Source organism: Mustela nigripes, chromosome 16 (assembly GCF_022355385.1).
Source record: "Mustela nigripes isolate SB6536 chromosome 16, MUSNIG.SB6536, whole genome shotgun sequence".
Lineage (NCBI taxonomy): Eukaryota > Metazoa > Chordata > Mammalia > Carnivora > Mustelidae > Mustela > Mustela nigripes.
The window spans coordinates 10,963,259-10,987,188 of NC_081572.1; the positions used below are offsets into that span (position 1 = coordinate 10,963,259).

Consider the following 23,930-nt stretch of genomic DNA (forward strand, 5'->3'; position numbering starts at 1 on the left):
CTTCAATATTTTCAACAACCTCTTACTGTACTAAGGCTGAAGTACCCTCCTCCCCGAAACCCCTGGCTCCTCCCAAGGGGCTGATTGTCACATCCCTTCCTCAATGCTGAGCCGGGCCTCCAGCTTTGCCTTGGGTCTAAGAACAGATGGAGATTCTTTGCAACACAGGGCTTTGCTCTGCTCCAAATTCCTTTCATCTGGGCTTTTTCCAAGGCAGGTGCCCTGTCATTCTAGTGGTCCCTCAGCAGAAGGGCCCTTTCTGATCATCCTCCCTAGTGATGTTAGTTAGTCTCCTCCCCCAGCATCCTGCTAGTCCCCGCCCCCAGGATCCTCTTAGTCCCCGCCCCCAGCATCCTGGCTACTTCCCTTACATCATCACTTAGGAGCTGTCTGTATTCCAGCCTCTCATTTTCCTACTTGCTTATTGTCCAGTTTGCTCAACAGAAGGAAAACTCGCAAGGAACAAGGGTGCTGGCTAATCCATTCCCATTGCATCCAAAGCAGACAGCACATTTGTTATGTGCTCAGAAAACATGGACTCACTGAGTGCGTTCAACAGTGAGGAATTATGTTCATAAATTCATAGACTTCTTTCCTGACTCTGTGTGTGTGTGTGTGTGTGTGTGTGTGTGTGTGTGTGTGTGTTTTAATGGATATAGGGACGCCTGGGTGGCTCAGTTGGTTAGGCAGCTGCCTTCAGCTCAGGTCATGATCCCAGCATCCTGGGATCGAGTCCCACATTGGGCTCCTTGCTCAGCAGAGAGCCTGCTTTTCCCTCTGCCTCTGCCTGCCATTCTGTCTGCCTGTGCTCGCTCTCTCTCCCTCTCTCTCTCTCTCTGACAAATAAATAAAATCTTTTGAAAAAAATAGATATAATCTGTTGACTGCGATAGCAAGACATATTTGCAAGATTCTTGATCTTTCAGCTTAGAGGGTGCACACACATTTGTTTTCATGTGTTTACTCTCTGACAACCTCTCTCCAGCAAGAATGATTATAGATTACTCAGCCCAATTAGGACTTAAAGAGCCTCTAGTTTTTCTAGGTTTGTAAAGAGAAAGAGGCCGCTGAGAAGTGCAGGACAAACAAACCCAGAGGGCAGGGGCTGAGAGGGAACTTTTCCCTGCAGGTGCTACTAAAAGGCAGCAATGGCGAGGCCTCCCCAGGCTTTCTGGGGTACTGTCCCCAGGAGAACGTGCTGTGGCCCAGTTTGACTGTGAAGGAGCACCTGGAGGTGTTTGCTGCCATCAAAGGGCTGAGGAAAGTGGATGCAGCAGTCACCATCGCCAGGTAGGTGGGAGTCACACCTGTTCTCTACCTACAGGTGTTGGGGGTGAGGAGCTTCACCACCGGTCCAAGACAGGAGATTGAATTCTGACCCAGATCACACTGCGTAGATTCCCTGCTAGAAACTGGTTTCCTGGACTTCAGAGTGTTAATTTTCTTCTCATAGTAAATATAAAAATAGTAGCCACTGGTGAAAGTTATCAAAAATCCTAAAATTTAAGTGTAAAGTATTTATCAGAGACCTATTTAGAAATCATGAAATGGGCTTTGAGTCTTTTAAAAGGAAAAGCTATCCATCTGGAGGGATCAAACCAGCCTGTTTAAGAGTGCCTGGAATTGGGGCACCTGGGTGGCTCAGTCCGTTAAGCAGCTGCCTTTCTCTGTGGTCACGATCTGGGATCCAGCCCCACGTTGGGCTCCCTGCTCAGCGGGCAGTCTGCTCCTCCCTCTCCCTCTGTCCCATGCTCTCTCTCTCTCTCAAGTAAATAAATAAAACCTTTTTTTTTTTTTAATTGCCTGGTATCTATTTTCCAAACTGCATTTTTGAGCTCTGCTCCCCATCCCTGTGCCGCGGGATCCGCCCTCCCGCCAGCTTCCTTGCTGTAAAGCTCCACTGTGTCTCCTCCAGGTTGGCAGATGCGCTCAAGCTGCAGGACCAGCTGAAGCAGCCTGTGAAGGCTTTATCCGTGGGAATAAAGAGGAAGGTAAGAGGGGGGCTGGGCGTCACTCTGCGCACCCCAGGTCGGTGCCAGACTCGCTGTCCCTCTCGTTGCAGCTCTGCTTCGCACTGAGCATCCTGGGAAACCCGTCGGTGGTGCTTCTGGACGAGCCCTCCACCGGCATGGACCCCGAGGGGCAGCTGCAAATGTGGTGAGGGGCTCTACCCAGTCACGCCCAGCCCCCACGCCTTGCAGGAAATTTGTGAATTGTTTTACTTGTGGAAAAATGGTCCCTTAAACTGCTTCTTAATGGGGGAGTGGCAAGGAGACCACCTCTCAGGATCATTAATACTGTACATAGTACAATATTTGGCAGAACAAGCCCAAACCCTCTCCCTGGTAATATTTCACCATTGAACTAAAAGCAAGTATTGGCAGGACCGAGACACACTCAGTGTCAGTAGGACTATGTATTTTCTCCTACTAGGTTGTGACACCTCAGTGGTTGAATTCTGTCTCTTTGTTCCTTGGCTCAGGAACAATCTCTTGCTCAGCATTTCTCTCTCAACACAACCTCGTGAGAAACTCCGTGTTCGGTGACGGCTTCCCCATTGCCTTCACCGGCCCTTATGTGGCTCACCTTTCCTCATCCACCTGCCTTCTCTCAAAGGTCGTCCTTTGCTTGAGCTCCTTTTGCTTATTACTCACAATGCATGCCGGTTAGAAATTCTTTTCTCCACCCATTTGTGATTAATTAGAAGGCTTTCTTAATTGCAAATGGTCTTTTGACGATGCAGGCAGGCGATCCGGGCCACCGTTAAAGACACAGAGAGGGGCGCCCTCCTGACAACCCACTACATGGCAGAGGCTGAAGCTGTGTGTGACCGCGTGGCCATCATGGTTTCCGGGAAGCTGAGGTGGGGGATGTCCCCGCCTACACACTTGCCCCCTCCCCCCCCAACCCTCCCATCCCCCCAAGTTCCCCCACCCCACATGCACAGGTATATGGCGGGAAGAGTTTGTGCCCAGTGCGGCTGTGGTTGCTGTATCTGGGTCTAACAGTGACGCCCTGGAGACAGCCCTCACGGCAAAAGTCCCAAACATTGTGTGTCCCGTCTCTTTCCCCTCTCGGTGACAACCTCATGCTCCTTGACCTTCAGATGTATCGGTTCCATCCAACACCTGAAGAGTAAATTTGGCAAGAATTACCTGCTGGAGATGAAGGTGAAGACCCTGGCACAGAGGGAGAGCCTCCATCAGGAAATTCTGAGGGTTTTTCCCCGGGCTGCCCGGCAGGAAAGGTAAAGATGGATGCTGGGTTTGATCTGGTACTTAATGTCAACTTTTCCTTGTGGGTTTCATGCATTTGTCCTCAGTAGAGTGCACATTTAGCCCAAAAGGAAACCTAAAAGATATGGATACTGCAGAAACTAAATTAAAGAGGGGAGCTGATGGAAAATCAGGGGTAACATGTGTGGTGGTCCTACTAGCTGCCAGGTCCTACTAGCTGCCTGGTCTCGCGCTATCTTGTTTAATCCTCACTGACTTTCCATGGTAGATACTGTTTTTCCAGTGAAAGATGAGATTATTTCAAAAAAAGCATTACGAGAGTCTGGACCCTACAAGGACCTTAATAAATGGAATTGGCTCTTATCTTTAAGCATAGGAAACTGAGAAGTTAGGTCACATGACAAATATAACCAGGGGCATAGGTAGGACAGAAAGCTAATTATTTTCTTTCAAATCTATTAACACGTCCAATTTTATTCACAGTCTGGTCATGGGGTAGTTCTCAGGAAAATCAAACAATAAAACTCAAAGATCAATTTTAGGATCATTTTTAACATCTAGAATTTACTGTAGAAGACATATGATGTAGGAGTTAGGGGAGAAAACTGAAAAGAGTAAAAGAAGTCATAACGATATGGTGGGAAAATGTATTTCTACATGGAGTATAACTATCGAAGCCATAGTATACCTTAGTGCACAGCCCATGACTGAACAGAAATAGGTCATAAAAGCACAGGGAGTAGCAGAACAGATGAGAATGATCACCCCATACATGGAGGAAATAGTATTTGATGAAATGAAATCGAAATCTTCCTGATTTTCAAATGATAAAAGGACAACTGTTAATCTGGCAAACAAATTGTTTTTAAAAACTTGTTGCTGAACATTATTTGGTGCTAAATTCCTGGTGATTTCCAGTCCTCATCGGAGACTCAACAATATCGTCCTAAATCAGGAAAGTAGTTGGAGTAGCATGGGACCTGTTTGGAGAGGTAAGGTTCTCTGTAGAAAAAACTTAGACCACCACCTGCGCAGAGTGACTTTAAGAAACGAGAGGGCTTCGGTCCCTGGTGGAAGATGAAGCTGGAGAAGCAATTGTTCAGCTGAAAAGAGAAGGTAGCAGACAACTTTGGCAAGGGTCTGTGTTTCATCTACACTACATCTGCCCTCTCCATCCCAGGAGCCAAGGACAGGAGCCTCTCCCACCCCTGGGATCTCCTTGTGAACCGCCTCACCCTGGGCATTTTGCCTGCCCCACACTGACTCTTCTTTACCAGGATAACAACCAGAGACAGGATGGCAGCCCACCTGTCCCTACACGGGGCGGCATCAGCCTCAGCCCTGCTCCTCTCCCCGTAGGTACTCCTCTGTGATGGTCTATAAACTGCCAGTGGAAGACGTACGACCTTTAGCACAAGCTTTCTTCATGTTGGAGAAGGGTAAGAGCCATAAACTTGGAAATAAATCCCAGAAAGCAGATAATTCCAGATTATAGACTAATCTATCAGCCTGACAGAAATGGAATGTGAACTCAGGTGTTTATTGTAAAGATTTTGTCTACTTATTTATTTTGAGAGAGAGAGAGAGAGAGAGAGAGAGAGAACGAGGGGGCAGAGGGAGAGGGAGAGAATCTCAAGCAGATGCCCTCCAGAGCACAGAGCCGACATGGGGCTCCATCTCACAACCCTGAGAATCTGACCCAAGTTAAATTCAAGAGTCAGATCCTTAACTGACTGAGGCACCCAGGCACCTCTAAGGTATTAATTTTTAAAGTTAAAAATCTTCAGTTGAATTTTAGGGGCACAAAAATCAATGTTGGGGTATTGATGGGCAGAGGGGTAATGGGAATGATTTTACTTTTGTTTGGTGGTGGTTTTCCATATAGATATATGTATTATCTATATATTATATGTATTATCTATCTATCTATATCTATCTATCTATATATATATATATATATATATTTCCATATATCTATATGGAAAACCTAAGTCAAAATTAAGTCCTGTAAGCATTCAAAGAGAATACTTTCTTTGGGAACATTGATGCATGATGCATATTTACAATTTAATTTTATAGGGACTTGTACATTACTTTATGGCTTTAGGTTGTGTATGAAGAAACTGGCCTCCTGTCTGGTCATTAAAACAATCTTCCTGTGTCTGTTGCATCTCGCATATGACCACACTGTGTCTGCCATTACGGCTTCCTGTTTGTCTTGCCACCTGAGCCCGTTAACTGCCTCTCTGAACTAACTGTGCTGGCCAGATCTCCCTCCCTCTATGTTTTTTCCATTGTCATGACTCAATGATCTTTCTTCTTGCTTGTCACCTTCCCTGGGGAAGAGAGTCAAGTGTCCTGGTTCTAGAAGACTCTTTGTACTCCTGCCAACAGCATTCATGGTCCCAGTGACACCCTGTTGCCATTCTCTGAGCCAAGCACCCCAACTTTCTGGACCATGTGATCACACCAACACTCCACAGACTGGCACTGTGACCAGTACTGGCCTGGTACTGTTGGTGACATATCCAGGCTGTGGCCTCCTATCAGGGCTGTGACTACCCTTCCCATCTATTCTGGTCAAGGAGAAAGGTTTTCAACTCAGTTAGAAGCAAGCGGTCACCATGGCAAGAGGGTCGCAAAGGGTATCTGCTCCCCAGGAAACCTCAGACATCTTTCTCGATAATCTTCTGGGGCTTCCCTTTTGCAAAACGTGTCTTCCTCCCCGCTATACCTGAATGCGCAGAAGAATTGGGTCACATGTACTGGGAAGGAAACCTTTCAGCACTGTCTTCTCCTTAAATAGAAATCTCTAACACAGGGGCGCCTGGGTGGCTCAGTGAGTTAAGCCTCTTCCTTTGGCTCAGGTCATGATCCAAGGGTCCTGGGATCGAGCCCTGCATCGGGCTCTCTGCTCAGTGGGGAGTCTGCTTCCTCCCCTCTATCTGCCTGCCTCTCTGCCTGCTTGTGACTTCTCTCTGTGTCAAATATATAAATAAAATCTTAAAAAAAGAAAGAAAGAAAGGAGAACTCTCCAACACTGTGCTAAATGAGCACAGCATACGTACTTTCCTCCCCAAACCCACGTGAATGGATGGGTGTATTTCGAACTGCATTGCCATACTTAAAACAGGAACATTTTTACCTAAACTTTTTTATTTAAGATGTTTTTAAAAATTGCTGTTTGTACGGTATGCTGACTTCTAAGGCCATTTGGGTATAAAAATAGATGAACTCCTAACGTCCATCTGTCCTTCTGCAGTTAAACAGAGCTTCGACCTGGAGGAATACAGCCTCTCCCAGTCCACACTGGAGCAGGTGGGTCGGTGTGAGTGACTCTGTTTCATCCGGGCACTATAAAGGGACACCGTGTGCATACGCCTTGCACTCACTCAGAGCGACAGAAGGCAGGGTGACCTCTCTCTCTCTTCATTTCTTGTCCATCTCAGGTTTTCCTGGAGCTCTCCAAGGAGCAGGAGCTGGATGACTTTGATGAAGAACTTGACCCTTCAGTGAAGTGGAAGCTTCTCCCACAGGAAGACCCTTGAAGCTCCAAATAGCCTATGTTTCCATTCAAGCCTGTGGTTGTTTTTGAAGACATCTATTTTTACAGCATTAATGTCATATTTTCAGAATTATATTATATTATAAACACTGACATGGTTCTTCCTGTAGTGGACAGTAGGAGCAAGGGCTGGGCAATTGCAGCCACTATGTGGACAGAGGTACGTGGCTTAGCCCACCTCCCAGTCACTGCTTCTGTGTCTCTGCGGGTCTCCGTGCTTCCACTTTTCTGAAAACCTTAAAATACTTTTTTCTAACCTAGGCTCAGAAGTCCATACATTTATTCTTCTACAAGTTTGATACTCGGTGAAGCTAATCTTTTAGTAAGAACTTTAAAGGACCATGTCAAAAAATCATACTTTTTAAAATAGATTTCCATGTATATTCTTATGGCTAAAAATATTAAGCCATCATTGACCATAGTATCTGATATCAATATATTTGAAAACATATCTGCTGGTAACACTATCAATAATATAGACATAGTCTGACACTTGCCATTAGGAATTTATTATACTTTTAAAATGTGTGTGAGTCAATGAAGTCCCACTTTCATTGTGTTTTAAAATCAAGGTTTTAGAGTTGCCTGTTTTTTTTTTTTTTTAACTGATCTTTTGTGGGTATTTTCCACTTGGTCTAAGAATATTGATCCGTATAGTAACAAGTCAAATGATGAAGTTGGTGGGAAATATATGTGCAGTTTTGAAATACATTTTCCATTTCAGGTATTTTCACGTGTCTTTTTCTTGACAAAGTGGCCTCCCTATTCACAAATTCATTGAAATGAAATTGAAAAAACGTTCTGATATAACAGCTAGTTCACTGCTTTCATCAACCTGTTGCCAAATGTAAAGAAAGAAAACACCACAGATGATTAAGGAAGTTAAAGGTGGTGGCAAACAGACATTTCCTGGAACAGTGTTGCTTTGGGTTTTTTGTTTTTGTTTTTGTTTTTTTTATTTTCCAAAAAATACGGGGTGTGATTACCAGGCATAAAATGTAGACAAGATTTTCTGAGTGGTGGAGATGATTGCCTCCCACCCTAGTTCTGACTTTACCTGTCTTTTCTTCCCTATGGAATCCCTGACCCTCTCAGACTCCAGTAACTTTTAGCAGTTCAGAAAATTCTGTTCTGGAAAGCTTGCCCCCCCCCCCACGCTCATTTCCCAAGGTCCCTTTGCTCATCTTGGGCTGGCGTGTGGTATGTGCCCACAGGCTGGTTTGTGCAAGCAAACCCTGACTGCGCCTTCAATCGCTACCTTGAGAGGGTAGGGATCCCATTCTCCTTCTGGATTCCCATCAGGCAGAGTGTGCAAAAGAACATGCTGTTCAGCGTTCAGTGAGGTCTGGGGTTCTGGGGGTGGGCAACCTGGAGGGGCTCCTTTGCAACGAAGACTATCCAGAGGGCAGGCTTTGCTCTCCTGGGAACGCGGCCCATGCAGGAAGGGGAGAAGTTACAGGAGCGCAGCTGCGAAGTGGGTTCTATGCTCCACAGCGTTGCTGCCCGTAGATCCCCGTGGCGGATGCTCTGTTCAGCTGCCGCTCCTGGATGCCCAGTGCGTAAGCTCCCACCGATAAACCCGCATCTCCATCAACATCTTGGGTCATTTCTTCATTCTCTCTGGGCCATCACCCCCGCTTGGCTTAGAGTCTGCGTGGTTGAGGGATGCAGCTAAGAACAAAAACATGAGCAAAACTCAGTTCAGCGACTGTTGCTGGGTGATACAGTGTTCATAGTCTGGGGTCTACCATTTACTACCCGTGCACACCTAGTTTACTGTCCCCAGCATGGAGCTACTAGTACCCACCTCTGAGGGTTACCTCAAAAACCCAAAGCGACAAACGCAGTAACAGCGCCAGCTGCTGTCCAGCTGTAAACAGCATCAGTGACTCCAAGAAGCTCTCGCCTGCCCTGATGGCTCCCTCTCGCTCCTATAGGCCCTCAGTTCTCAAGGACACATCAGCATGGACCTGTTTCACCTCATTTCCGAAGGGCCAGCCCAGGTTTCTGTACATAACACCAAACACTTATTTTCAGGCACAAGCCATGTCTCCTTGACATCCTATACCTGGTTGAAAAATAAAGATATTGGTCCATTAGCAGGGGTATTGTTTCTACCAAGTCAATCAATTTACTTTAATTGAATGTTTCCCTTGAATACTATTTTGTTGGCTCTCTACATAGCCAAAAGAAAGGCAAAACAAACAAACAAGCTGTAGAAGACTTCACATCACAACCCAAAGAAATCATACAAAGTAGCTCTGTTTTCTTCTTTGAAGTTATTATCTGAGAGGTCAGTGGGAGAGACTTCTTGAAGGATGGAGAGAAATTCCTGAAGGAATTTCAGGACTAAGCAGCTTTTCACTCAACCTGTGGATCCATCCAGCCTTGACGTTACAGACCACCAGCGCTGTGGACCAATGAAAGGGACAATCTTGTCAAACCTGAACTTAAGATTTGTACTTTCTCCTTTGCCAGGAAAAGCCAGCTGGCTCTTCATGTGGTTTCGTGTGGGGCCAACATCTGGGGGGGTTGTCTTCACCTGACACACCTGCAGAGGACATCTGCTGTTTCACATGCCACTCAGAGCATGGTGAAGCATGAAATGATGGTGAGCCTGTGGCAGATGTTGACACCTTTGAGGCTGGTGGGGAAACCAGAAAATATAAGCACAGACTAGCTCTGTGGTTTTTACCCCTAACCTGGAACAGCCCATTATATGTGCAGACCATGGAAGACAAGGAACATTACTGTGCTAGAAACAAATCATTCTGCTTCTTATGGTCCATCTTACTCTACCCATCCCTTTCCTTCTCATCTCACTGGTAGCCTATAACATCCTTCTGACTTCCTTTGATTTTTTTTTGTTGTTGTTGTTGTTCGTTTTGTCTTTCCTTCGGTTGTGTAGAGATCCAGCAAAATACTATTCAAGGGAAACATTCAATTAAAGTGAATTCATTGGCTTGGTAGAAACAATACCCCAGCTAATGGACCAGTATCTTCGGTCTTCAACCAAATGTTGAAGACATGGCTTATGTCCCCCTGTCCCCAGCTCTGTCTTATTCCGATTTCCGTGTTTGATTCCTTTCCAGCCCACTTGTTGGTTTCCCCTCCTTTTATCCAGATCTACACCATTTATAGAGCCTTTCATAAAATGTTGAAGTAAAACTGTGGGGAAGAGTTTTTCCCACAATTGAAAAAAAAAAATGCACTGTCTTCCAAGATCCCAGAGAGGTCAAGTATTACATTATGTTGAATAACAAATGCTGAAGACATCAGGAAAATTATGCAATGACTTTAAGATGGTGGGAACCAAGTGTCTCAGGAGATACCCTTCGTCTGCTTCATCCAAGAAGAACATGCACAGCTGTGTAAGACTTGAAGGGCTAATTAAGTACCAATGATGTCGCATAGAGGAAATGCAACATTCTGAAGGGGGGAGGCTTAGTACTCTACACTCTATAAATTCCAAAATGGCCTTATGATCTTCTGGTGATTTAAAACTCGTGTCTTCTTCCTGCTCCTCATGTCCAAGAAAAAGAAAAATGCACCACACCTAAATTAAGTAGAGATTCTAGAGTTGAGGTCTTAACCCCTGTAAGCCTGAGTGATCTAAGTCTCACTTTGGGGATTGAGAGGTCGCTTGTAGTCAGTTTCTAGAGAGGCGGATGCTGCTCTGCTTCCACCAGTCGGGGCACTCATGAGGACAGACCATGAAAAATACCAAGAATTCTTATTATCCTGGTGAGTTGAAATCTGACTCCCCGGACTGGTTGGGGTTGCCCTGAAATGAAGGAGAGGAGAAATTTCCAGCCTCTACAATACTGGAAAGTGCCCTGGAAGGAGGGTGGAATAGATGCTGGAGTTTAATGTATCAAATGCAAGGAGACTCTCCAAGAAAGAAGGACAAATAGTGAGCGAGAGTAACTGGGAGCTACTTTAGATTGGGTGGTCAGGGTGATAGTTTTGAAGAGGAGGCGTTTGAGGTGAGGCCTGAAGGACAATCAGGAGCCAAGCATGGGAATGTCTGAGGGAAGGAAGTTTGGGCAGAGGGAAAAGTAGATGCAAAGGTCCTGAGGTAGGAACAACTGCTGGGGATTCATGTCCCTTCAAAAGTCCTTCTAGCTGGACTAAGAATCAACTTGACATGAGAGAGAGTCACAGAAGAAAATCAAATTTAATAGGCATACATATAGAGAATCCACAGAGACATGGAAATTCCAAAGACAGGCAAAATGAGGTCTTTACGTCCTTCTGAACTAAAAAGAAGGGGGAACGGATCTGGGATTTCAAAGGACAAGAACACACTTCACAGGGTGGTAAGAAGAGCAGATGTTTCACAATTAAATGTTTGGCCCACCATGCAGATGGGTCACTAAGATGAAAGTTATTTCTGTTTATAACCCTTATTATAGCAAAGATGCCCACTGCCAATTTAGATTCTTCTGCATGGTTAAGGGAAGACAAAAGTTTCTCTTGCGCCCACAGCATTTCAAGTGCCTTCAGCTCCAAATAATACACAGGCCGAAGGGGCCCATTTGGGGAAGAGGGTGAGCCTCTCCCGAGCCCGCTCACAATCTTGATGTGTTTAAGGAACAGAAAGACTCCATGTTGCTGGAGTCTCAGAGTGGTGGGCAGACGTCACATCTTATGAGGGTCTGTAAGCCTGAACAGAGAGATTGGATTTTATTTTAGTGCAGTGGTGGATTTAAATAAAAAAAAGGGGGGGGGGAGAGAAAGAGAAAGAGCAAGAGATACCAGGAAGACTGAGTAACTCCCTGAAATGGTCGAAGCCAATACCCCAAGTGCCAGCTGAAAGCAGAGACAGGGAGATTCCCTTGAAAATGTAAATTTCCCTTCCAAAAGGGTAACTTCTACTTGGTTTTCAGAGCTTCTCCTATGTCTGCTGTTTCTTAAAAATAAGCAGTTCAAAATAATCCCTCTGCCAAAGAAGCATGTTGTGGAATGGTTTATTTTCCTCCCCAACAAAAGGAAAGGGCCATGTTTCATTTGTCTTTGTATCCCCCAATCCCAGTACATACTACACACTCCGGAAATGTCAGGTGAGTACTCTGAGAAGTGGAGAGTATCTGAAAGAGTAAGGGGGAAATTATCTGAGACAGATTGTTCTTACTTCAACATAAGGTATGTGGCTGAAAATAACATGAACATTTCTGGACCAAAGGACAATGGGCATTTGAGCAACAGTGACTGATTACAATCTGTGAGCTTCTGAGACCCCACCCCCCACCAATAACACTTGAAAATTCAATTGAAATAGAAAAGAATTACCAATGAAAACCACAAAATTAATGGCTAGGAATATAGATCAAAGTTGAGAAAGGTGGTCTGCTTCTTTCAAGATGAATCTTTCAAGATGTAATCTACTGTCCTAGAGGTCTTCTCATTCATTTCTTCAATAACTAGGTACTTAGGAACTCCTTCTGTACCAAACACCAACACACTTACAGGAATGGCAAAATAAGTCAAACACTATCAGGAAGCGGAGGGAAGAGGACTTGTATTAATTAATCATCTCTATACAGACATTCAGATGACAATCTTAAAAGGATAATTATTATCATTTCACAGAAGAAAACTGATTGCCAGTTGGAGTAACTCACCTATAATCCCATATTTGGCAGAGCTGGAATCTGAACCCAAGTTTGTCTGGTTCCAAAGCCCCCATGATGATTCTAATATATCCAGAATGAAAATAGAATATGATAAATGCCTGGCAAATATAATTACCTAAAACCACAATGGGAGCAGAGGAGTATAATTGACTCTTGGCTCTTGCTGGCAGCTGGAGAGCATAAAGTTTTAAGCAGAAAAAACCTCAAGGTGTCCTTGAAGTGAGGTCCTACAGGATGAAGGAGGTATATGGCAAGTCATCAAGGTGGAGAAAGAAAAAGCAAGTGGAGTGGTAGGGAGTCATGAAACTCAATAACCTAGTGCCCATTCCAATCTGGACAAGACCAAAACCAATAAACTGTAAGATCATTATTTTACTGCCTAGAGAACTGAAGGAAGAAGATTGGGAAGGGGAGACCAAAAAAGTTCCCAGGGCCCATTTTTCCAGACCTGAGCCTGGGACTCAAGATTATTTGCCCATTTTTGGTATAATGGCCATGGCCATGGTGTGTGGCCATTCCGTAAACCACAACAGCTGGTCATTTAGCTGCAGCTGTCTAAGCAGTGACACATTGAGTTTGTGCTTGTTGGACACTCTGTGGGTCCCTTTGTAAATGGCCATTTCTTTTGTTTTCTCTGAAGAGGGATTTTAAAGAGCAGAGAGGCTTATAAGACAGATGTAGGGAAATGGCTATTTCTATGTGAACACAGATTTCAGATCCTCTACGCTGTAAATCTGTTATTCAAAAAAATGGGATGTCATGAAGAACCTGTGTTCTGTGCTTCAGATTGGTAAAGAGCCTGGCTCCTTCAAGAAGTTCCAGTAGGACAGAAAGAAGATGTTGGTAAAGAACACAGAGAAGGAGGAAAATGAGTTGTGGGATTAGAGGGATGTGCCAAGGGACCCCAGACTAGAGAGGCAGGGAGCTGATCTGCCATTTTCTGCACTAAGGAAGATTTTGCCAGAGTTCTGGAAGGACGAATGTTTGCAAGGTTTGAATACAAGGAACCAGGGAAGGTCTGTGAAGCTATGAAGCTGTTAAGATTAATGAGAATGAGTAATTGGCACACATACCCCAATTCAAGATAAAACCATGTTAGCATTGTTTCTGCACTCAAAACCACCACGCAACTTGCCTCTGATGGTCAAGACCCAACCGTATGCTCTACACTTCTCTAAACTCTCTAAACTTCTGGGCAAGACTTTTGTAAAGTCTTGGTGGAATACTGCTTCCCCAGCTTTCAGTTGTGATAACAGGCAACTGTAGAGTTAGTGGTGATGTCACAGGCCCCTTGAGCAAATGGAGATCCAAGCTGTCTGCCCTTCCCAATGGATCCATGTTGCATTTAGGCCTTTGAAGCTACCAAGTCAAGTACCTCAATTCTTTTCTCAGAGCCTCTAATACCATTTGTGAACTACCACCGAAGTTGAGAAGTGTTCTAACAGGATATTAGAACTCTACCTCCTCCATTAGGGCTCAAAGAGATTGAACTGATGGATTGAGGTGTCCTCAAATTAGGCAAGATGATTATGGTTTCTTTGTTTTGCATTTCACATAACAGCAATAACCCAGTGAGAGTGAACTTGGTAAGTAAAGGGAACTTGTTTTTAAAAGACTCAGAAACATAGATGGAGGGGCTTACTTGTTTCTGGTCAGTGATTTATGCTCTTGAAATGTTTGTAAGTATTCGATGCAGAAAGCACAGACGGTAGGTGTCCATATAGTGACTGTGCCTCTTAGCTTAAATGTACAAGAATTTTAGAAGAAAATTATTGAATTATTGAGTATAATCTCATTTATTTTTACTTATTATTCATACCATGTCACACCGATTGAAAGAGTTGAGATAGCTTGCACTGAACCAAATACAATCTGATTATTAGGAGAAGGGTAACAGAACAGAAGAACTAAAAGAGCAATCAAGAAAGCACACAGGAGGAGGAGGAAAATGGGTGGATGAAAATCTAGGCACATGTAGAATGATATGCCATGTCTGCAGATGGGCTTAAGAGGGAATGGAATAATTTTTCACCATTAAAAATGGCAGCAGCTGTATCTCAAAGGAATTCATCTAATCTGGCCAGCCAAGTTTCACAATAAATGAAATACTTGGAAATACTGCAGCTGCACAATACCTCTGGGGGAATGAGCCATCCATCTCAGCCTGGAACATTCCACAAAACAAAGGGGAAATAAGCTGCTTTTGTAGGTAGGTAAGAAAATACGTCCATAATGATGACATTCTATTAAGAAAAACTTTGTTTTTTCCTGAAAAAAGCATAAACACTGGTTGGTATATGAGAACTTGACATTATGTGGAAATTCATTGGTCTGGTTTCATAAGCCAAGTAAAAGCATCATAGAGCAGATCATTTTCCTTTATAGAAAACATGCAGAAAACCGAACAAAATTGTTGGAAACAACCATTTGCAGGTACCATTGGAAATGATCGATGGAAGGTAACAAACTGTGATGCTTTCTTTCCCTCCTGAAAAAAGTGCCCCTGGATCTGGCAGGACAGTGGTAACTGCGTGGCATTCTTACCTGAACATCTCCAGGTGAGACACATTGTCATCCCTCCTGCATACACTCTGGCAGCAGAGCCTGCAGCATTGCCCTTGAATGGAGGGGTCCCGGAGCTCAGCTTGGAGCTGGCCACAAGGACCCACCATTCTACTGCTGGAAGAAGGGAGCTGGACTCTGGGAAGCTAGAATTATAACAGAGAGATTCTTGAAGTCAGCAAGCCACAGGAAGGGGAGAAGATAAACTCACCACGTGTGGGTGACTGGCGGACACGTGAATCTGATGGAAATGGGGAGCTTCCTAGGACTTTGAATGCAACCCCTAACTCACACAAAACTCTGGCAGGAGAAGGAGGACACCTCACAGGCTCCAGGTGCCCTGGAGCAGAATTTCTGCTCAAATCGTTGTCTGACCTTCAAAGTGCACAGATGATAGGTAGAAAAAAAGCCAACAGCGGTCTGCCCGCATGCTTCCCCCATCCTGGGACCCACTGCTACCTCTTTTCTCACACAATCCTGGTTTTCAGGTGGCTTTGGAGCAACTGGGGAAAAGGGATATGATCCTTCCTTACAAATCATGACTACCTAGCCAGCAGGGGCTGCGGGTAAGGTAGAGACAGGTGTGCACTGTATGAAATATACACAATAGACCTGCAGAGCAAGACAGAGAGGACTTTGTAAGAGTGTGTGTGATGTGGAAACGGACTCCTTGGGAAGGAAAAGGCATAGAAGTGTCTACACCTGAGGATTTCCTGGGTGGAGTCAGGAGCCAGCGTGCGTCAGTGGACGTGCACCCCTCTGCCTTCCTGAATGCCTTTTAGCCAAAAGAGTGAAGTTCATAGAAAAAAAGCCATGGATTAAGGTAATGAATTCCACGGACACCCTGTCATCTTTCTGCGGAGAAGCTAACTAATCTTTACAATGACTCATGGATAAGGACATTCCTAGTTTTGTGCCACCCCCAGAAACTCGAGAAAGGTCCCACTCACAAGCCAAAGCTTTAGTCAAGGAATTGTTCTGTAGATTACCTAACACTCTTGGCTGAAATAATAGAAATCAAATCTGGCAGCTGTAAAAGATACTGGGATACTTGTAAAGATCCTGGGAGCTCACAGAAATTCTAGAAAAGCTACACACCTTGTCTCAGAAAATGGTCAGGAACCAGAGATTAGGCAAGAGGGAAATCACAGCTAATGTCACTCCTCAGGAGCCATCTGATTTGAGGTCACACTACCAGCACCATCAATGCAAGACTCTTGACATCCGCGGCAATGGCCACAGCTACTGGATTCTCGAGGTCACTGCTGCTGGACTCCCCGCACGGCCACCACAGAAGACTGTCTCTACCACCCTTATTTCTTTACCTCATTTCCCCTGGGTTCAAAGACTCTAGCTGGAGCATTTTGCTGGACGGATTGAGAAGGAAGATGGGTCCACTTGGCATCCATGGTGGGCAGCCAAATCCTGCCTTCATCTGTTTTTCTCAGTGTAATGTGCAAAAGAAGAGATCACTAAATTTAAGAAGTGTGCATGAGGATGAGAAAAATGGCTGGCTTTGAGCAAGCAATGCTTCAGGGAATGGAAAAGACAGACTTATCATGGAAGGAGCACGTGCCTCGTAAAAGACAAAGCTTCGCAGAAGAGGACATCTAGAAGATCCGCAACTGTGAAAGTAGGAGAGGCTAAAGATCCCTCAACACACAGAAAAAAAATCAGATTTATCACAGGATGTTCCTGTTCTGTTTATTCTTGTGGTCTGTTGTTTCTTGCTACTCCGGCATCTTCACACTCTTCTGGATCCGTATCAAGTATTAGCTATCTTCAGTTTAAAGATTTTAAATATTTGGACTTCCTAGGAGATTTTCTCCCATACCTAAATAAAATATCCTGAACCCCCCAAAATTCACTAAATAGAGGCTCTTCATGTCAGAAAACTTTCTCGTTTAGTGCTTTTAGGTATGTTTTTTGTATGGTGGAGAAAAGAATGACAAAATGGTGTGATGGTTGATTCCTTAGATTAACTGATAAATCCCTAAGGGAATGAGTGATAATTCCCTACATGAATCAGACCTCTGTGAAGACCTGCTTCTATCTACCTTGTTGTGCTTGTAAACCACAATGTTGATGGCTTTTGAAGCCTCCTCAGGATTTCAAATAGCTTCCTGCATGTTGAGAAGGTGGATGGCCACTTTTTTCGAGTTCTGATTCACTCTTTAATGACACAGTGATGACACTGTTGAGACCTTCCAGAATCACTAAAAATTTTATTAAATTCCAACTTCCTATTTAAATTATACTCTGGGGCCTTCCCCACCCCCTTCTCTCCTGAAATCCGAACTTGCAATGTCTGTACATTTCGAGCCAAACATTGAGATCGTCCTTCAACGAGGGATAGTCTACAATTTGGATAGTTTGCCAAATGAGAGCTATTCGAGGTAAAGAGGGAAATCCAACATTTCCCAAACTTCAGGTTATATAAAATCAATAAAAGAAAATCTCTGCAATACTGTTTTTGCTTTAAACTAACTGAGAAACTGTCACTGGGTCATTAAAAATGATTCTGTGCCTTTTACAATCAGAAAAAGAGGCTCAGATTGGAACCTTTGTATCGTTGATAAATGCTGGAAGGAAAACAAACCCCGGGGCTCTTACATAACATAGCTTTAAAAAAAAAAATAAATTAAAACCAAGTGCATTTTATCCTTTGGCTTGTTTTGTTTTTAAATATTGTATTTATTTATATGACAGAAGAGATCACAAGTAGGCAGAGAGACAGGCAGGGGGTTGGGAGGGTGGGGAAGCAGGCTCCCCGCTGAGCAGAGAGCCCGATGCGGGACTCGATCCCAGGACCCTGAGATCATGACCTGAAGGCAGAGGCTTAACCCTCTGAGCCACCCAGGCGCCCTGGTTTGGCTTGTTCTTGATACCGCCGCAGAGTAAATCTAGTTTTCAATATCCCGTCTTGCGATGACACACACAGACTCAAGGTTCTGCTTCAACAGGGGGACAGTGGGGCCTCACACTTCTTTCCTTGACTACTCCCATTGTTCAGTCAAGGCTTTATGTCCAGCAATATGCCCATTCTTTCTCCAATATACTAGAAGGTGGGGAGTCTTTGTCGGGGGAGGGGAGAACGGAAAGAGGCTGATGCTTGGTGCCCTTGTTATTTGCCATCTCAATCGAAATGGAAGATTTCTGTCTCAAGACGAATAACTACATCCTTCCCTCCCACTCAGACTCCTCAGAGATTATGAGAATGATGCAAAAACAAATGAATAGGGAGTATGAGAAAAAAAAAAAAAAAAAAAACAGAAACAACTGGTAAACGGGAAGAGTTGAAAGAATCCTGGAATAAAATTAAAAGCTATCAAAAGCACATAGAAAAAAAAGGCAACTTTGCCCAACATGTGGATCAGAGAGGGCTATAAGAGAAAGTGGGAGCGACAACAGTGCTCTGCCCTCAGCCTCGGAGGAAATACCTAGAGTAACCAAGGCCAAAAAGCAGATGATTTTTTGGAAAGCTGACCCTGCACAGCACCCTCCGTTTGGGCAGGACAGGTCATGCTTCAAGACTGCTGAATGTCCGAGAGAAGAGGTCAGTGTGTGACCCAACAAGACGGAGGTGCTGGCATGTGTTGGGACCGACACTGCCTTTCTGAGAGACCGGTCCTGACTCCATCTGCTGGCAAGCTGTTCACCTCATTTGGTACTTACTGGATGAAGCCACATCTGTTCTCCTTATGAGCGGGTTGTTTATGCTACAGTCGACCTAAGTTTTTCCCCACTGAAGTCATTAAGCTTTGTCCTTTAATTCTCTCCCTGACTTGATTCTCGCCTTCTAGAAAAATCAGGCTTGTTCTGGGGAGGGTTGCTTGGTCTCTGAGGGATGTTCCAGCCTTGATTTCTCTGAAGGAGCATCTCGGGACCCATCACCTCCGGACCCGGGCTTATCGACGTGGTGTGTTACTCACCTTTGCTCCAAATATCTCTGGCTTTGTCGTCCCGTGGGGCTCACTCTCTCTGTCATGTGTCTACCTCTGCCTTCTACTCCAGAAACACAAATTTCCAGGGAGTTCCCCATTGCTGGGGAATTCTTCCTTTCCTAATCGACACAACTAATACAAGGGCAAAGATTTAAACAAAACATCTATGGGATATACAGACAGGAGAGACATGATCCAGAAAGACCAGTATGGGTATTTTCTGTTAACTGGGGCAATAGATTTGAAAGCTGTTTGTACTAAACAAAACAAAACAGAAACATCTTATACGAGACATAACAATCCCATCCAATATAGTCACATTGGTTAGTATGTCAATGATCACATTTTTTTTTTTTTTTTTTACTTTCTTCCAGCATAAACTTTCTTTTTTTATTTTTATTTTTACTAACATAGAATGGATTATTTGTTTCAGGGGTACAGGTCTGTGATTCATCAGTCTTACACAATTCACAACGGTCACCATAGCACATACCCTCCCCAGTGTCCATCATCCAGACACCCCATCCCTCTCACCCTCCTCCCCTCCAACAGTTCTCAGTTTGTTTCCTGAAGTGAAGAGTCTCTTATGGTTTGTCCCCCTCTCTGGTTTTATCTTGTTTCATTTTTCCTTCCCTTCCCCTATGATCCTCTGTCTTGTTTCTCAAATTCCTCCTATCAGGGAGATCATATGATAATTGTCTTTCTCTGATTGACTTATTTCGCTTAGCATAATACCCTCTAGTTCCATCTACGTTGTTGCTAATGGCAAGATTTCAGGTTTTTGATGGCTGCACAGTATTCCATTGTGTGTGTGTGTGTGTGTGTGTGTGTGTGTGTGTATGTATTATACCACACCTTCTTTATCCATTCATCTGTTGCTGGACATCTAGGCTCTTTCCATAGTTTGGCTTTTGGGGACATTGTTGCTGTAAACATTGGGCTGCACGTGCCCCTTCAGATCACTGCATTTGTATAATCACATTTTAAACATAGATTGGAATTACATTAGTCTGGAGTTCACAATAAGTGTAATCTGTCCTACTTTATAATTAGACAAAAAATAATTTTAAGGGCTGGTTTTCTAAGGATGCCTCTTCCTTCTGCCCTCCACCATCTTTCTTCCCTCACAGGCCATAAGATTGAAGGAGAGTGTAGATCTTACATGCTATCTTATTAAATACAATTTTTGAATTCTCAACCTAAATTAAAAGAAAAATGCATTTAAAATTATTTTTTACTTATGCAAACATGTTTGAGGATTCATAGCCTTGCATTAAAAAATAATAATAATAATAAATCACTTTAAAAAAAAGTGCCCCAAATATTTGGGGCAGATAAGTAAAATAATTTTACTACCAGATATGATCTGTCTTAAACTCTATCTTTAGTTTTTGCCTGATAAATTACCTGCCAGCATCCATAAAATATAGTTTCTTCAATTATTATGCAATAGTTAAATACCAATTTTTTAAATTTTCTTTCTTATTAATACATTCTTTCTCCTTTGTATCTCTTAGCCAATCTTACCTGCTACTTTGTTGCACAGAAAATACCTACCACTAACTCAATCCACAGTTAAGATCCCCTGGTAAAATTTGAATCCAAGGGCCCCTGGGTGACTCGGGGGTAAGCATCTGCCTTGGACTCAGGTCATAAACCCAAGGTCCTGGTTTCCAGCCCCATGTCGTTCTCTGCTCAGCAGGAAGCCTACCTCTCCCTCTCTCTCTCTCTCTCAAATAAATAAATAAAATCTTTTAAAAATATATTTGGATCCAGTTAAGGGTGAGATTTGGAGAATGATCAACCACTCTCTCGGGAGTTGAAGGAACAGGAAGAGTACAAGACTCTGGCTGTCTTGCTGGATTCAGAAGCCAATTGTGGTTTAATATTGTCTCCATCTTACAAGAAATAAGTGAACTACTTGGCCTTTGACGCCTGACCAAAGTGATAGGCAACCCTAACATTCTGAACTCCCTTTGGAAGAAAGGGGCTGGCTTCTGCTATGATTCCTGTTGCTCGAATCAGAGAACACTTTGTTCATCTCTCTGCTGAGATGGGAATTTACTGCTGCGCCCTCCCCGGGAAGATGAAATATTTATGATGGTTCTCATTAAGTTGTTGACTTCCCTGCAGCTATTTAAAAATCTCTAACTGACATCAGCTAGAAACATCAGAGGTCTGCTCTCCTTATTAATATCTTGCTTCACAGTGTTGCAGAGAATTGATAAGTATATCCACATCTCCAGCTGATTTGGGCAATTTGAAAGTTTGCAAATCTAAATTTATGTCCCTCTCATTAAACAGGGAGCTGAACAAAACAATCATTCCATTTGGCTTCAAAATTAACGTTAAGAGAGTTTTGCTTTGCAAACAAGAAAATATGGCCTATCAGGCCATTTTCTTATCAAGGAATGTAAGAACAATATTAGAAGGTGTGAAGGTAGTAATATAATTAGGTCTTAGTTGAGCCTTCAGGTCATGTGATCAAATCTCATTGGAGCATCCCTTAAGGAAAGGCATTTCATTTGCTGCTTGCTACTCTTTCTTTTAAAATGCATATGACCAACATTCCTGGTATCAGCATCCTCTGAATTTAACCACCTACCTACCTTTAATCGTTCCGTGTTCTTCCAAATGTGGCAATCGTGAATTTTTTTCAGTAATGAACCTCATTCATCGACTCCTTGAAATATGTGCAGCCTGAATGTAACACAACTGAGGTTGTAGACGTGGCTTTTTTGTCTTTGTCTCGAGCAAATGTTGTTGAATATGAAATACTACTGGAGAAGACACTTGATTGAGCAGTCACTACTGTCACAACTCACTTGAAGGATCCACCCTGGGAAGACATACAGGTAAAAAGACTACGGAAATAAAAACAAAACAAAAAAACAAACAAACAAACCCTGATTAAAAGGGGCACGGGAAATGATCCTTTCCATTCCGCCATATTGTTGCGTGGCAGCTTGCTGGCTCCCATACTGCCACAGGTCCCAACCCAGATCACACTCAAGGTCTGACCATCCTTTTCTTATGCAGAACATGGGCTTTTTAGCTCGTGAACCAAAGAGACATTTTCAAATGTCTTATTTGAAACTCGAAATGCCTTCCAAGTGGCTGTGGCGGAAGGATGGAGGTAGGAAAAGGCGGAATTGGGTCACCAGTCTTGGAAAGGACTTATTATTGCCACAGTTACATTTAGAAGGTTGTTTTAGGATCAGAACTGCCTTTCCTTCAGAATGGTGCAACTAAGTAATGAACTTCTTTTGTCCAAGAAATATATGGGGTCTTGAATTGTTTCTTAAAGACCCTTTTTTCTTTCCTCACCTGGATTAAAACTTCATTAGCATAAGAACCAGGAGTTCTGCTCTAGCTTTGTTGTAGACTCAGAACAGTCTTTAATATTGCAGCAGAATTGTTATGAGCTCTTATGCTCCTTCACTTCTCCTTAACTAGATGATCTTCCTTTTCTCCAAATTGTACGTTTTCTCCAAAGGCAAGCTCAAATGTCTCACTACCTATAAAAGGCTTTGCCAGTTCTGCGTAAGGCACAATGTATTTTTTTTCCCTTAAATTCTCACTGATGGCACCCTTGTTGAGACCAGGCACTGAAACCTCTGATGGTTCTACTCTCTTCCTGGGTTTGCATTAACTATCTATAATTTGACTTCTTTATAAAATTGTGAGGAAATCTAGGAGAAGGACTGAGTTTTCTAGGTCCATTGTCCCCTCGCTCAGTGTCTGGTGACTGCTCAGGCAACTCAGGGTCATGAGGAGACCACCAGCTTGATGGTGGCCAGTCTGGGTTTTAATCCCGGCAGGGCTCATCAGTAGTTGTATGGTCGTGGACAATGTATTAACCTTCTGTGAACATTGATTTACTATCTTGGAAAAAAGAAATCATTAAATTGACCCATCATTTGTCCGTGTCTGAATTCTCTGCATCAGACGGGCTAGAACAGATACTCAGTAAGCTGTGACCTGCCTGACAGCGACGTTTAGATGCTCTGAGACAGGACCTTTACTCTGGTTCATTTCAAACATTGCCCACAGCTGAATATGCCTTTCTGCTTCTACAGACTCTGCGTGTAAAGAATATTGGTATTCAGGAGAGAACCTACTGCCACTTCTTGAGTTCCCAGCAACCCAGCAGGTGAGCAGGATGGAAGAGAAAAATCAAGGTTTGGCAAGGTTGTGGGGTCACAAAGCTAGAAAGAAGCCATTCTCAGATTGCTTGTGCTCCAAATCCCTTCAGCTTTAAGAAGACAGAGAAGGAATGGCAGGTGAGTGTTTAATGGGTACAGAGTTTCAGGTTTGCCAGAGGAAAAGTTAGTTGTGCGGACAGAAAGGGAGGATGGCTGCACGGCGTCATGGGTGTCACCTACCTGGATATGTAAAAATGGTTAAGATGGCAAATTGTATGTTACGTGTATTTTGCCACAATTTAAACATTTATACACTCATAGTCTGTGCTCTGTGATAGCTATTTGCTATGTCTTTTTCCTCATTGTGATACTCATTCCTCTGAACTTAGCATAGAGCTGAGATACTGTGAGACCCAACTTCAGTGAAGAAATATTTAATTTTATTTTTAAAAATGGGTTTAAATTCATTACCTAAAAAGATCTCTTTCTTCATTTCTAAAACTTTGAGGGAATACTGAAAAAGCGAGAATGATACAAGAGGGTTATCCTAGGCTACTGGCCTGGTTCCCAGAAACTAGGTCATTAAATCCTCTGAATGGCAAATCTTTAACAAGGAACAGAAGAGCCTCTGTATTTGAATTTGGGGAGGGACCAAATTCTTATAAAAGGTAAAAGAATTCAACACAAGGAGAAGACTTTCTTTAGTTCCTTTTGATATGCAAAATATGATTCCTACTCTTACCAACTGGTAGGTAAAATACTTTATATTACATTAGGAACGTCCTTATATTACTTGATTACCAACGTCACACAATAAACAAGGGTAATCTTCCATCCTTCAA

General features: G+C 43.4%; 1 protein-coding gene and 1 long non-coding RNA gene across 3 annotated transcripts in view; one reads left to right on the forward strand and one right to left on the reverse strand.

The window, feature by feature from the left end:
- ABCA8 (ATP binding cassette subfamily A member 8) overlaps positions 1-7,528 on the forward strand; it is a 68,720-nt gene extending 61,192 nt beyond the window's left edge. For both annotated transcript variants that reach the window (XM_059380070.1, XM_059380069.1), the window contains exons 32-39: positions 1,130-1,290; positions 1,916-1,991; positions 2,063-2,157; positions 2,744-2,863; positions 3,107-3,247; positions 4,596-4,675; positions 6,499-6,554; positions 6,686-7,528. In XM_059380070.1, the coding sequence (XP_059236053.1) occupies positions 1,130-1,290; positions 1,916-1,991; positions 2,063-2,157; positions 2,744-2,863; positions 3,107-3,247; positions 4,596-4,675; positions 6,499-6,554; positions 6,686-6,784 (828 nt within the window). In that variant the 3' untranslated portion in view covers positions 6,785-7,528. The remainder of the gene's footprint in view (positions 1-1,129; positions 1,291-1,915; positions 1,992-2,062; positions 2,158-2,743; positions 2,864-3,106; positions 3,248-4,595; positions 4,676-6,498; positions 6,555-6,685) is intronic.
- A 94-nt stretch (positions 7,529-7,622) lies between these two features.
- On the reverse strand, positions 7,623-21,659 carry LOC132004024 (uncharacterized). The gene is made up of 3 exons (XR_009400407.1): positions 21,553-21,659; positions 8,609-8,869; positions 7,623-8,472 (listed from the first exon to the last, which is right to left on the reverse strand). It is a non-coding gene; the product is annotated as an uncharacterized LOC132004024 (long non-coding RNA).
- Positions 21,660-23,930: the final 2,271 nt, after the last annotated feature.